This window comes from Pelophylax lessonae (genome assembly GCF_965119305.1).
Source record: "Pelophylax lessonae genome assembly, chromosome: 5".
Lineage (NCBI taxonomy): Eukaryota > Metazoa > Chordata > Amphibia > Anura > Ranidae > Pelophylax > Pelophylax lessonae.
The window spans coordinates 498,874,623-498,888,936 of record NC_138772.1 but is presented as its reverse complement, the minus strand read 5'-3'; the positions used below and the strand labels follow the sequence as shown (position 1 = coordinate 498,888,936).

Sequence of the window (14,314 nt, the reverse complement as noted above, 5' to 3'; positions counted from 1 at the left end):
ATACTTAGCATTCATTGGATTTAACTGCATAGTGTTCTCTGAATGGTGCCCATGCCTAGCTAACAACCTCATGTGTGCACAATGCAGCAAAGCAGAAACTTGGCACAGGACTGGGAAGCTAGTGGGGATCACTTGGGTAACAGCACCTACTACAGTGATTTCCAGGTTCCACAAGGATTCTTCAGGTATTGCACACACACTTTTAATCCAAGCTGGAGCAATGTGACTATGTAAAATTTGTCATACCTAGACTTTAGGTTGAAGTCCAGAAACGTATGTGTCAAAGTTCCATACATGCTTGTCTATTGGACTTTAAAGTGGTTCTAAAGGCAGAAGGTTTTTTTTACCTTAATACAGCTCCCCTTATACTTACCTGAGCCTCAAATCCTGCTGCCATCAATCACAGCCAGCAATCCAATGGGGAGAGAGTGTAGGGGACGGGGTCGAGTTATGCTCTGTGCGCGAATGGACAATGTCTACTCACAGGAGCATGGCCCAGGAGGGAGCCTGCTTGAATGTTCCCATAGCAAGAGTCTTCCTATTGGGGACACTTGGCAGGGGAGGTGGAGCCAGGACTGGCGGTGGGGGACCCAAAAAGAAGAGGATCGGGACTACTCTGTGCAAAAACATTTCACAGAGCAGGTAACTATAACATTTTTAAAAAAAAATTACAACCTTTAGAATTACTTTAACCCTGTGTGGAGCGTAAGCGCTCTGCTCCATTATATCTGCTGGTTCCAGCATCCTGGTTTTGGCTATGGTATTCTCTTGTCTGTCTGTCCACTTACAAGGTAATTGATTGTTGCCAGTCTCTGGGTGGAGACCAAACCTCATTTAGGCTAGCCAAGCTTGCAGTTTCATGCTTGTGATAGAGTGTGTTAGAGTGTGTAATGCCTGATTAAGCTGCCCATTTGTTTGCCCTGCTCTGCTAGTTTGGATTTCCCTGTGTATGACCTTGGATCGGATAATGACTATTCTCTGAACTCTGCCTGCCTTTTACCTGGACTGTCATTGTATCACCCTGCCTGCTAACCGCAAGTACCTGCTTGCTTTGCTCAGTTCGTGCCTGCCCTGGGGTGGTAGCCAGGCATTATAGTATTGTGTATAAGTGCTGGGGGCAACCAAGTACCGGTAGGCCTGCATGCCTTATGGTAATAGGTGAAGAACGCAGTAGCCAGCTATAGTGTCTGACCACCAGCGTTTGGGGTAAGCATGACAAACCCAATTTTTAATACCAATCGACAATTACTTTTTTGGCATTTCATTTTTTAATAATAATAATGTAGAGTTTACCTTCTCCGACAGTGAAATGAATAACATTGTCATCAATATTAAGTCCATTTGTGTAGAAAACTCCAATTGCTGGGGAGAATCCATTATGGAACGCACATCCCTTGACATAGGATTTATTGGATAGTACCTAAAAAAAAAAAAAAAAAAAAAAAAAAATAAGAGACGTGGTTTTTACAGTTGCTAAATAGTTGTTTTTTATTTTTTTTTACAATAATTTTATTACCAAGATATTATAAATACATTTTGGAAGCCTCTGAGGACATGTAAAGTAGCAGGCAAGTTCAAGAATAATGTTGAATAAATATTTTACCTTAGTGCATGCTTGGACCAATCTGACAAAATTTAAACATGCTTAGGATAATCAAGGGTAAAAAAAAAACTTTAAGCCAAAAGGGACCTATTTGCTATTGTTTTTTTTCTGTTCTTCTGGCATCTCAACACCATTCCTAGAATAAGTTGTCTGTCCGCCTTATGTGAAAGTTGAAAGAGGATAGGAAGATAAATGAAATTCCCTCCTCCTCCATTTGTAGAGTGTTTTTCATTACAGGAACTATGAATGGAGCAGGGGGCAGAAAAGGCAGGCATAGTTGAGACATTTGACAAGTGTCAGTGACAGGTGGAGCTGCTTGTAATAATCCCTGCAGCCAGGGCCGTCTTTAACACAGGGCACAAGGGGAAGCTGCCCTGGGCCCAGTCATTGTTGTGGGGCCCAAAGCAGCTGCCCCTGGAGCCCGCACTGCCTGCAAATAGTTGATAGGTGGATTTGGGAGGACCCAAGAAAATATTTGCCCACAGTCCAATCAATATTAAAGATGGCCCTGCCTGCAGCACCTGAAGATCACAGCTATGTGGCTATACAGGAGTCAGAGAACACAAGATTTCAAGGAACAGAACAACCACCAGCACACAGGACATTGGTGATTCATGTAAGTACTGCTGTTTAAAGAAAAAAAAAAATACATCGCAAAACTTCAGCTTTTACCTGTCTGGTTATACTTTTTTTTGGTCCCTAAGAATTGATCCATAGGAGCCATGTATCTGTACTATAATCCAGTGATCCTACATGTAGAGTTGGTTGAGGGACATAAAGGAATGATTTGCATAGTTCCATCCTATACTAACTGATAAATACTTTACTTATAATGAAAGTGAGGCATGCAGATGCCTCCTATTTAAAAAAAAAAACCTTTGCTACAATTTACACTGGTTTAGTGGGTGACTTTGTGGTACTTATACTTAACTAAAGGCAAACTTTTTTTTTTGTTTTGGATAGAGTGGAGAAGGATTAGAATGCTTGTCAGGTTTTGTTGCTGTCTGTACCCCCGTTAAGGAGATTCACCCTCTCTATTCCTCTTGTTTACCATTATCATTAACCACTTTAGCCCCGGAAGGATTTGCCCCCTTTCTGACCAGGCCCTATTTTGCGATTCAGCACTGCATTACTTTAGTGGACAAATGTGTGGTCGTGCGATGCTGTATGTAAATGTAAATTAATTCCTTTTTTTCCCACAAATAGAGCTTTCTTTTGGTGGTATTTTATCACCTGTGCGATTTTTTTTTGCGCTATAAACAAAAAAAGAGCGACAATTTTGAAAAAAATATATATTTTTCACATTCTGCTATATGACATTCTCAAAAAAATAAATTTAAAAATCAAATTTTTTTAACATTCTAGGCCAATTTGTTTTCTGCTACATATTTTTGATAAGCATATTTTGATTGGTTTGCGCAAAACTTATCATGTTTACTAACTAGGGGAAAGATTTATGTAATTTTTATTGTTTTTGCACATGTATTTGAGGCTGTACGCCTTGTTTTTTAAGATTATATGTTTGTTCTTTCTCCTTTGGTCTTCTGTCAAACAATTTTATATTACTCTTTAATAAAATATACAATTTTAATTACTAGTCCTGTTTCATATCAATGGCTTAGAAAATACTGATTTATGAAATGTGGCTACCAGAAGGTCCCAAAAGGCACCCGTCCCTTTCTGTCTTTTCATCCTTCAAGTCCTTGCATTGTATGTAACATGTTCTCTAAAAGGGGAGAGTATTCTAGCATTCGTTCACCCTTCTCCTATTAACAGAATGTGTTACATTCTGGTACAAAATTGCAGTGACATTTGTCAATGGAGGAGAAGAAAGAAAGGAACCCATTGAAACCTTCTTCAATGTACTATAATGTTAGACCTGAATGTTTTGACTCCCACAGCACTGGAAGTTCAGCACTGTGAAGAGTACCGGGCATCATTGGAAAGAAGATTTCTACAGGAACCATCAGCCTGTAGGCCAAGGGATATACTTTATTACTGGTAGATTGTTTGACTGCAGCTGTAGCAACCCCCTCCCCTAAAATTCAACTTTAATGTGGAAATATGGGCAGCACTTTTATTTACATTTTTGATAGAGCAAAGGACGGTTATAACCCATGTCAGAATATTTTTTCGCCATCTGTGTCCCATTGCAGATATTTTCCTTCACTTCCTGTCCCATAGCCAAACAGGAAGTGAGAGGAAATCCCTGCAAATTAAGGGTATTTCATGGGGATCCCCAGGTCATTAGAACTAGTGCCCACATTGGAAGATTTTACCTCTATTATATTTCTGGGGACAACCTAAAATTTGGGATTTTCTTTATAAAAAAAAAGGTTTTGCCTTTAGTTATAGTCGGTACTATAGGTCACAGAGTAGATATGTTTAGACACATTTGTAGGACACTTACTTCTCCAAGGTTAAGGAAAGCCAAGGAATAGCGGGGATCTGTGGGATCTCTGTAACCTTCCTGACCACTGTGATAGAATTCCACATTTGATATTCTTGCATTTCCTTCAAAGAGTAAAATAAAAAAAATAAAGACTCTCATTTATAATAGCTGCCTTTTGTGTGGTGGGAGAGAGGGAGGTGCAGATTAAAAATATGTATAGTGAGCAGTATTCATATTCAGTTTACCCTTATAGACCAGCCCATTGGCTGAAAATGTGCCCACAAGAACACGAGCTCCGAATGATTCTCTAGACCAGCCTGGATAATCCTCTCCAATGATCTTGATATTTCTGGTGAGCAGGGCCACATCCGCTGCCAGAGTGTAAGTCAGGTTTGTGTTGGGTACTTGATAGGTGTTTGCTGCATGAAATAATACATAAAATATGATTATCCTTGTAATAAACAAGACTAGCAAAGACTTTAGAGCCATGACTAGTATATTTATTGTTACAATTGTTACATTCATTTCCCATACTTATACACTGGTGCATCTCAAAAAATTAGAATATCATCAAAAATGTAATTTATTTCAGTAATTCGATTCAAAAAGTTAAACTCACATAATATATAAATTTATTATACAGAAAGTGGTATATTTCAAGCATTTTTTTTTTTATTTTGATAATTATGGCTTACAACTAGTGAAAACCTAAAATTCAGTATATCAGAAAATCTGAATTTTACATAAGACCAATATAAAAAGATTTTTAAAACAGAAATGTTGGCTTACTGAAAAGTATGTCCATGTACGGTATAGTATGCACTCAATACTTGGTCTGGGCTCCTTTTGCATGTATTACTGCATCAATGCGGCGTAGCATGGAGGTGATCAGCCTGTTGCACTGCTGAGGTGCTATGCTGAGGATCCGCCGGTCACACGCACGGACTTGTTAGGGAACGAGCCGGGGCGGGAGTGTGCCTCCGGGGGCGCGCGCTCGCCCGCTATTGGCTCACAAGCTAGTGAGAGGCTAGTGACGTACCGATACGTCACTTTGCCTGGCCGGGACTGACCACCGCAGTATATGTACTTGCGGCGGTCGGCAAGCGGTTATAGGCTCAGAAAACCTTTACAGGTGTTTTAAGTTAATTAGCTGATTAGACTGTGACACCATGAGTCTACAATATTGAACCTTCACAATATTCTAACTTTCTGATATAATGAATTTTGGGTTTTCACTAGCTGTAAGCCATAATCATCAAAATTAAAAGAAAAAACTGCTTGAACTATATCACTCTATGTGTATTAATTTATATAATAATAGGAGTTTCATTTTTTTAATTTAATTACTAAAATAAATTATTTTTTGATGATATTCTATTTTTTTTAGACATTCTTCAAAGCTTTTACAGAGCCCATACAAGAGCTGGCATTAGTCCCCAGCACTGAAGGGGGGAAACACTGAGGTCTTTGAGATTCCAGTAATGGAACATCTGAAGTAATTGTGTAGTGAAAAGTAAAATTTGAAATAAACCACTGAATGAAGTTAATGCTTTATCTTCGTTTATTACCAATGAAGAAATCAAGGACAAGGCACAGGAGAGTAATGGGAACTCTTTGCATAGCAGGCAAACACAACCAACGTGTCTCTTCATGCAAGCAACAGTTTCTTGTAGGCTAAATACCATGTACTAAAGCATGCCTTATGGTGCTTTTCCACTGCATGGAACCGAACGGTTCGGCTCGCTTTTGTGCTTTTCCACTGCTGGTACCGCATGGTACGGTGTAGGAACGGTCCGTTTCGGTACGGTACGGCGGCGCTTTTCCACTGCATGGAACTGAACGGTACGGCTCTCAAAAACAGTACCTACTCAATTGTGGCTCCAACAGGTACCATACCCGGTACCATATCCCACAATCCTTTGCATGCAGTCACTACTAGCCACTGATTGGTCAGAGAATCCCACCCACCCCGTTGTTATCCCACCCACCTAACTTTAGTACTACTTTAGTGGAAAAGCAAACCATACCGTACCATACCGAACCGTTCCAACACAGTACCATGCGGTACCAGCAGTGGAAAAGCAAACCGGGCCAAGCAGGGCCAAGCAGGGCCGAGTAGAGCCGAGCCGGTACTTGCAGTGGAAAAGTGCCATTAGTGGTGCAGTGGTCAGTGGCCATGGTGAGATGTGGGCATTGAGTAAGAAGATGCCATTTTAAAAGTGGGACAGCAGCTATTTGTCCCAGTACAGTTTTAAAATGGCACTGGGAATCAGACACTCTGGCTAGTCCATGCATGGAATCTGGAACCAGTAGCTGTTAACTGAGCATTAAGCTGAGAAGCTAAAACAATTAGTTCCATATCCATATAAATACCTATAGCAGATCATTGGTAATACAATGATTCTATGTTGTATGTACATGGGGAGTATCGTGATGTCACATAAGCAGGGCAGGTTACAAAATACAGGCCCATTTAGTCTGTAGACACAATAGCATGCAACTAAAAACAGCACAAGACCAAAGGAGTAATGAAGGCAAGCAACTCGGAGATCTAGCAGAAGTGAAAAGCATATCCAAGCTGTTCTCAAAAAGCTTTCACGTAGAGAAAAAAGCTTTGCATGATTTATTTACAACATTGAAAACAACAGCAGCACCTTTCAACCTGCTTGGGTCCTAATTGTGCTAAAAAGGAGTACTGTTGTTTTTTAATGTTGCATATCAATAAAGGAGAGCTTTTTATGAGAATTCCCTGGATATTCTATACGCTTCATCATGTGCTGGGAACAAGGTTAAAGCAAAAGGATCATGCTCTTCACTTTAGATAGATTTAGCTGGATCATCTGTTAGAGTGAGATGTATTTTTTCAATGATTGTTTGAGGTTTAGTACTGCACTTTTGCAGTTTAATAAGCAAGCCTTGTCACATGTCTTACCTGCATGGGTAAAAGTGAGAGAGACATTCAAAGTGAGATTTCTCTGGTCAGGTGACACATCAATAATCCTCCTGGTTTCCGTCTGCCAGGCACTGTAACTGGTGGTGGTTATAAGGATATCTTCACCGACCTGATGAAAAAATATTTATAGGTAATTTTTACATTCATATGAACAAGCGCTAATTATTCTGCATGTGGCTAAAACGACTCATAGCTGTAAATGGAATAATCAGTATATCAATTACTAAAACTCCAGACCCTGCTGTGAGCAATTGCCCTCCTACAGGCTTACATCTCATTTGTTTTGGTGTGAACCTGGTACCTGGTGCCATACACACGTCAATCCATGAACACAGGTTAGCCATAATTTTAAATGTCCCTATATTTGAGTTGCGTCAACAAGCATCGTAAGAAAAGGTTTTTGGTTTCATTTAGTAAGTAAATCATTTTGTTTCATTATAATTGTTATGTTAGAATGATTTTTTTTTGCATATTCGTTTCAAATCAATTTACATTTTCGAAAGTTCTGTTATTCTTTTGTATTTTCAGCATATTGGCTATATCCCTGCTAATCGAACCCACAAAGAGAAAATGAGCTGAATGGATGATATTGAATCGAGTCACGTGCATCTGAAAATAATGAATGGAATGAAATTAAAGTGGTTGTTAACCTACACTGCTAAGTTGCTATAATCCTCTTTGTTTCCCAATGCTAGGTGCTCCTGTCACTGTGTTTTATAAAAGAAAAAAAGTTGGCTCTACCCGATTTCAGAGCACCGTTCGGCTGTCACGTGATCCGCTGCCTCTCTCCTCTCCCCGGCTGACAGCTGCAGTGGGCGGAGCCGAGATTCCCCCCCGTTGACGTCAGTCAGGAGGGGAGGAGGAAAGAGCCGGCCGGTCTTTGAAATCGGGTAAAGATAGGAGCACCTAGCATTGGGAAACAAAGAGGAATATATAAGAAAATAAAATGTTTTTCAGTAGCAGAAGGGGAGGGGGTGGGCACCTGACACAGGAGCAGAACACAGGGAGGGGAGGGGGGAGGAGGACAGTACAGGGCTGCAGATGATGGAGACATGTACACTGACCATGGTGTCAGGGTTAAGTAGCCATGATACACCGTGGTCAGTGTACAGGGGAGGGCAGAAATTGGCAGGATCAGGTGATACAGGGGGCCAAATTACACAGCACAAGCACTGTGCTGTGTAACATGCTTCAAAGGAACAGGATCTTTATTTATTTTTTTGGGGGGTAATAAAAGCTTTCATTTCGGATTCAGTCGTTATGTTATGATTCGGAGATTCTGATGCATCCACCTCCATCCAACCCAAACAAAATCAGTAGGAATCATCTTATTTCACTTTATACCTTACTGTAATTATTTCAATATGTTTCAATTTCATATGTAGTGTATTTTTTATAATAACAAAAAATGTTGGTGCAAAAAGAATCAAGTCGAAGACTACCACATCGCTCTTATCTGAATAAAACGAAAGGATCCAAATTAATAGGTATTCATTTGTTACGTTATTATGTCAAATTAATTTCCTTATTCCCAATTTACACATTCAAATTCTCAAATCTCAAGTTCAACCCCAATAAAAAAGAATCTTGATAGAATGTTCAAGCTACACTCTCTCTGGAATAAAAACGAATGGATCTGAATCGGTTTGGATCATTCATTATGTTGTTTTACGTTATTTTGGATGCTTCCAACATTACCATCAATATTTGGGGGGAATCGATGGTGGAGAAGGATCTGGCTGTTCTGGTAGAGCATAAGCTTAATATTAGCATGCAATGCCAAGCTGCGGTTTCCAAAACAAGCAAAGTAATTTCTTTTTTTAAAAGAGGTATGGGCTGCAGAGAGAGAGAGACATCATTTTTTCCCTGTACAAATCATTAGTAAGACCTCATCTGGATATCAAGGAACTGGAGAAAGTGCAGAGAAGGGCAACCAAACTGATAAGAGGCATGGAGGAAAGATTGGAGGAACTGAATTTATTCTCTCTTGAGAAGAGGAGATTAAGGGGGGGGGGGGATATGATCAACATGTATAAATACATAAGTGGTCCATATAGTGAAATTGGTGTTTGAGTTATTCACTTTTGGTCATCATAGAGGACAAGGGCGCACTCTTTACGTCTGGAGGAAAAGAGATTTATTCTCCAAATACTGAAAGGTTTCTTCACAGTAAGAGCTGTGAAAATGTGGAATAGACTCCCTCAAGAGCTGGTTCTTGCCAGCTCACTGGATTGTTTTAGGAAAAGCCTAAATTCTTTCCCAAATGTACACAATATAACTGGATACTAATATTTATAGGTAGAGTTTATTCAGGGAATATGTGTTTGCCATTTGGACGATCAGGAAGGAATTTCCTCACTTTGAAGGGATTTCCTCTCACTTCCTGTTTTGGCTATGGAACAGGAAGTGAAGGGAAATCTCCTGATGGGACACAGATGGCAAAAATAAAACTGACAGGGGTTATAACTAGGGATCGACCAATTATCAGCAATGTCGATATATTGGGGGCCGATATGCACTTTCCCCGATATAGCAGAATCGGCCCCTGAGGTTACCAATATTGCCGATATTTTGGGAAAATGCATGTTACGGAGTGATGCCTGCAGCTAGAGGCATCACCCCTGTACCGGTGTCCATAGCCGACAGTCGGCTGTTTTGTAATGACAACCGATGTGGCTGAGAAGCCGCTCGGCTGTCATTACAAGGAGTGAGGGAGGACGACTCCCCCATCTCGGTGCCTTCCACGGCTCGCCTGTCCCACCGCATTCGGCTTTGATCGGGTCTCCATATAAAACCCAGAAGTGATGTCATGACATCACTTCCCGGTACTCAGCAGCAAGTTCAAAAAAATGTGAGGATTCAAAACAGCCAAACTTGGCGTTTCGAATGCTTTTAAGTGCAGAGGAGGGGTTTGGGGTATTTTAGACCCACAGATCCCTCCACTAGAGTACCTGTAAAAAAAAAAAAAATTTACTGTCAGAAAATATCGGTCAATATCGGCCGATACCGATATCCGATGACCAAAATATCGGTATCGACACTAAAAAAACGATATCAATCGATTACTAGTTATAACCCCTTACTCTATCCAAAATGAAAAAAAAAAAAAAACGTTTTGCTTTTTGTTCTACTTTAAGTGTCAGCTGTGCCAATGATCATTTCGACATACCTGCCAGTCCACAGGCTCTTTTAGGATGATGTACTGTGATCCAGCTGGTGCTGTATTTGCCAGCTTAGTCCTATATACAGCACGTGGAAGTCCATGAAGATCAAGTTCTCCAAATACACCTACAAAAGAAAAAGGATTCCAGCATTTGTTGATATACTGCAACTTGAAAAACAAGTCACCATGTGAAATCGAACGTTATTCAGCTATATAAATGTCATTTACCTATAACTTTTGATCCCTGATTTGGTCCATTTGGCAAAGGGAATTCTGGAGTTGAATGGCTTCCTCTTAATATAATATGTAGTTCTCCCTGGAATGGGTCAGTCTCCATTCCTGCTATTAACCTTCCACCCTGAAAAAAGCCATTAAACATATATGATACCTGAACCACCTAGAATATCAGAATCATGTAGGGTGAGTCCAGATATAAGTTAGCAAATCTATATGTAGATTTAGGTGGTTGGTGAGGCAACATCTCCCCATTCAAGGATTTGATAGCTCACTGTAACTCTACACTTAGAGTAAAACATCTGGCCAACTAACACTCAGACTCAGATTTTTCAAGTTGGAAAGTGTTGATGTGTAAGTGTGAATGTCCCGATCACCAGAGACACTCATAATCACCCCCTAGAAAGTTATAAAACTTCAGATTATCACAAATGTTGCTCAACAAATGGGGGCATCATTTGCTATTAATAGACTATACAGTACATGGCCAGCATTACTTCTCCTACAGCCTCATACGGCATGAAATAAAAAAATCCAGAAGGGAAAGTATTCTATATTGTCAAAAGTTTGTAGACACCTGATCATCACACTTACATGAATTTATGGGTCATCCTATTCTAAAACCATGGGCATTAAAGGAGTTGTAAAGTGCTATGCATTAAGATAAAAAATCTTTTGTGTGCAGCAGCCCCCCCTCGGCCCCCCTAACAGTTACTTGAGGTCCCTCTCTATCCAGTGATGTCCACAAATGTCTCAGCCATTCAAGATTCTCCCTCCTGATTGGCCATTGGCTGCCACTGCTGTCAATCAAAGTCAGCTAGCAAATCAGAAGAGAGAGGGGGCGGGCTGGGTTGGGGCACTGTGTCTGAATGGACACAGGGAGCTGTGACTCGGCTCGGGTGTCCCCACAGCAAGCTGCTTGCTGTGGGGGCACTCAAAAGGAGGGAGGGGACAGGATCACATAAGAGGGACCCAAGAAGAGGAGGATCCGGTCTGCTCTGTGCAAATTCACTGCAGCAGAGGAGGTAAGTTTAACATGTTTGTTATTTTTATAGAAAGAAAAAGCAAGACTTTACAATCACTTTAATATAGAGTTGCCCTATCCCACCAGAACCCTATTTTGCTGCTATAACAGCCTCCACTTATTTCAGAAAGCTTTCCACAAAATTTTGGAATGTGTATGTGGGAATTTGTGCTCATTGGCCAAAAAAGCACTTGTAAGGTCGTGCAGTGAATTTTACTAAAAAGATCTGGCTTGGTTTGGTTATCCTAAAATTGTCAAAAAGGGTTGAAGTCAGGGCTGTATGTAGGCCTCTCGAGTTTCTCCACCCCAAACTCATCAAACCATGTCTTTTAAGAGTTGGCATTGTGATAAAGTAATAATCCATATTCCCATCACTCATGTTCCTGGAGAGAGTTCTAGGATACTGAGCGCTGTAGCAACCACCAGCTGGAGACTGGATCATTAAAGCCACAAATATATATTTGGCAGCACAACAAGGTGTGCTGGCGAATATATTCATTGTGGCATTGTGATAAAGGAAACAGTCATGCTAGAAAATACACGGTCTTCCCCAAACTGCTGCCAAATGGTTAGTTGACACAGTTTTCTAAAGTGTCTCGTATGCTTTTGCATTAACAGTATCTGAAACACCTCAACGGAATCATCTGCAGAAGTGTCCACATACTTTTGGCAATATAGGTTTGTCCTGAGGAAGCTCTGGGTGGAGTGAAATGTGTCATGCCATGTGACATTGATGTACATCACTCTCCAGGGATTCAGTGTGCATACGAGTGATCATACAGTATGGTACTCAGATGCATCATGATTATTGGACATTGCTTACTGTCTGGAAGGACATGTATCTGCGCCACCTTTGATATCACACTATAAAACTCCCCCATATGCAATGCTTGGTTGTGGGGTGTGAATCCTGGGTGAGCGATAAGGATATCACCGCCAAGATTATTTACAGCTCAAGCAGTTTATTACACTTGACATGGGTCACAGAACCCTCACAGTATTGCCAGATAAGTACTCAGAAGAAACCTATGTACAGTATAAAATTTGGTTGTCTGTTCTGTACTGGGTGTCAGAAACATGATTACTCAGGGAATGTATGCATTAGTTCCCTATGTGGCAAGAGTATGGATATTGGCACCAATACAGCATATGGTTTGTATAGGGTCTACTTGCAATTACATGAAACAAACAAAGATAAAATTCCCAGTTCAATTTGCCAACCAGTCTGCTTACCAACCAAATTGGCCTGTCTAACAGTTTGCGTCAATACAGGGGTTTAGTTAGCACACAGCTGGGCTTCCATTATGCCCCCAATTACCTTTCAGGAGGGATGGGCCACCTCCAGGCTCACCTGCCCCCCATCTATCCATTAGCTTGCATGTGCTCCCACTGTGGAGACTCTTTAAAATTCATTAGAGTTAGGACTGCAGGTAACAGGGAGCCTTGACGTGGCCCTGCAGCTTTCACATGCGTATGCAAATGTGTGCTAACGAAACCCCTGTATTGACGCAAACTGTTAGACAGGCCAATTTGGTTGGTAAGCAGACTGGTTGGCAAATTGAACTGGGAATTTTATCTTTGTTTGTTTCATGTGCGTTGCCCTTCCATGTGTTCTTTGCTATGAAGGCCAGTAATAGGTGGGGGCAGAGGCCATTTTCTTTGTTGTATATGTGTACTGGTGAGTGGACATACTGGGTGCCTTTGCTGTAATACTATCAGCTGGGCTTCCATTATGCCCCCAATTACCTTTCAGGAGGGATGGGCCACCTCCAGGCTCACCTGCCCCCTATCTATCCATTAGCTTGCATGTGCTCCCACTGTGGAGACTCTTTAAAATTCATTAGAGTTAGGACTGCAGGTAACAGGGAGCCTTGACGTGGCCCTGCAGCTTTCACATGCGTTTGCAAATGTGTGCTAACTAAACCCCTGTATTGACGCAAACTGTTAGACAGGCCAATTTGGTTGGTAAGCAGACTGGTTGGCAAATTGAACTGGGAATTTTATCTTTGTTTGTTTCATGTGCGTTGCCCTTCCATGTGTTCTTTGCTATGAAGGCCAGTAATAGGTGGGGGCAGAGGCCATTTTCTTTGTTGTCTACTTGCAATTACCTTTGAGTGGATAATAGGATTTTTTCTTCTAACTATATGACCCAATCTGTTCCATAAATACAGTACCTTTTATAGCCATTTTTTAAGACTGATAACCAGTATTCAAATGTGAAATCTATTTATGAGAAGTATATTGTCTGCAGGACAGTCAGATGCAGTACATTGGATGGCGCTGTTGCCAAGACATTATTAATATTCAGTTTGATAGCCATGATGTTGCATGTTTACACGTGTAAGCTCTTACGTGTGAACTTACTGTATTTATACAGTATATGTATTGTTTAATGCACTTTAGCATTGGGTATAATGGGGGCATTATTTCTCAGAGAATAGGTGCAGGTACTTCTAAGTCAGCCTTCGTTTCTTGCCCCCCACCCACCTCTGAGCACTGTCCCTTGGTTCCACCTCCTACCTACCTGCCAGTACCGCCCCTTTTAAATAATTCAGAACCAAGTATCATTTTGTGCTACTACGTGATTTGCATTGAATTTGTTAAAGATAACAAGAAAGACAGTAAAATAGATCCCCTGCTGTGAACAACAATACACTCCACCCCAGCAACAGTAGACCCCCCCCCCAGAAACAAAAGACCACCTCAGCAACAATAGACCCCCCACACAACTATAGACTTTCCCCCAGCAACAATGTCCCCCCGCAACAAAATACCACACCAGCAACAACATACCTCCTAGCAGCCAGCATCAATAGACCCTCCAGCAGCCACCAACAATAGACCCCTCCCTTAATAGTAGATCCCTCCCAGCAACAATTGACCCTCCACTAGCAACAATAGACCTACCCAGCGACAATAGATTCCCCCAGCAGCCAGCATCAATA

The 14,314-nt window shown here is 41.1% G+C and overlaps 1 protein-coding gene across 1 annotated transcript in view; it reads right to left on the bottom strand.

Moving 5' to 3' along the window:
- Nucleotides 1-14,314, bottom strand: part of LOC309556569 (fibrocystin-L-like) — a gene marked incomplete at both ends in the record, with an annotated part of 290,856 nt that overhangs the window by 75,317 nt on the left and 201,225 nt on the right. Inside the window, 6 exons of the mRNA XM_082259013.1 lie at nucleotides 1,294-1,420; nucleotides 4,014-4,117; nucleotides 4,241-4,414; nucleotides 6,928-7,057; nucleotides 10,118-10,236; nucleotides 10,340-10,469. Of these exons, the coding sequence (XP_082115139.1) occupies nucleotides 1,294-1,420; nucleotides 4,014-4,117; nucleotides 4,241-4,414; nucleotides 6,928-7,057; nucleotides 10,118-10,236; nucleotides 10,340-10,469 (784 nt within the window). The remainder of the gene's footprint in view (nucleotides 1-1,293; nucleotides 1,421-4,013; nucleotides 4,118-4,240; nucleotides 4,415-6,927; nucleotides 7,058-10,117; nucleotides 10,237-10,339; nucleotides 10,470-14,314) is intronic.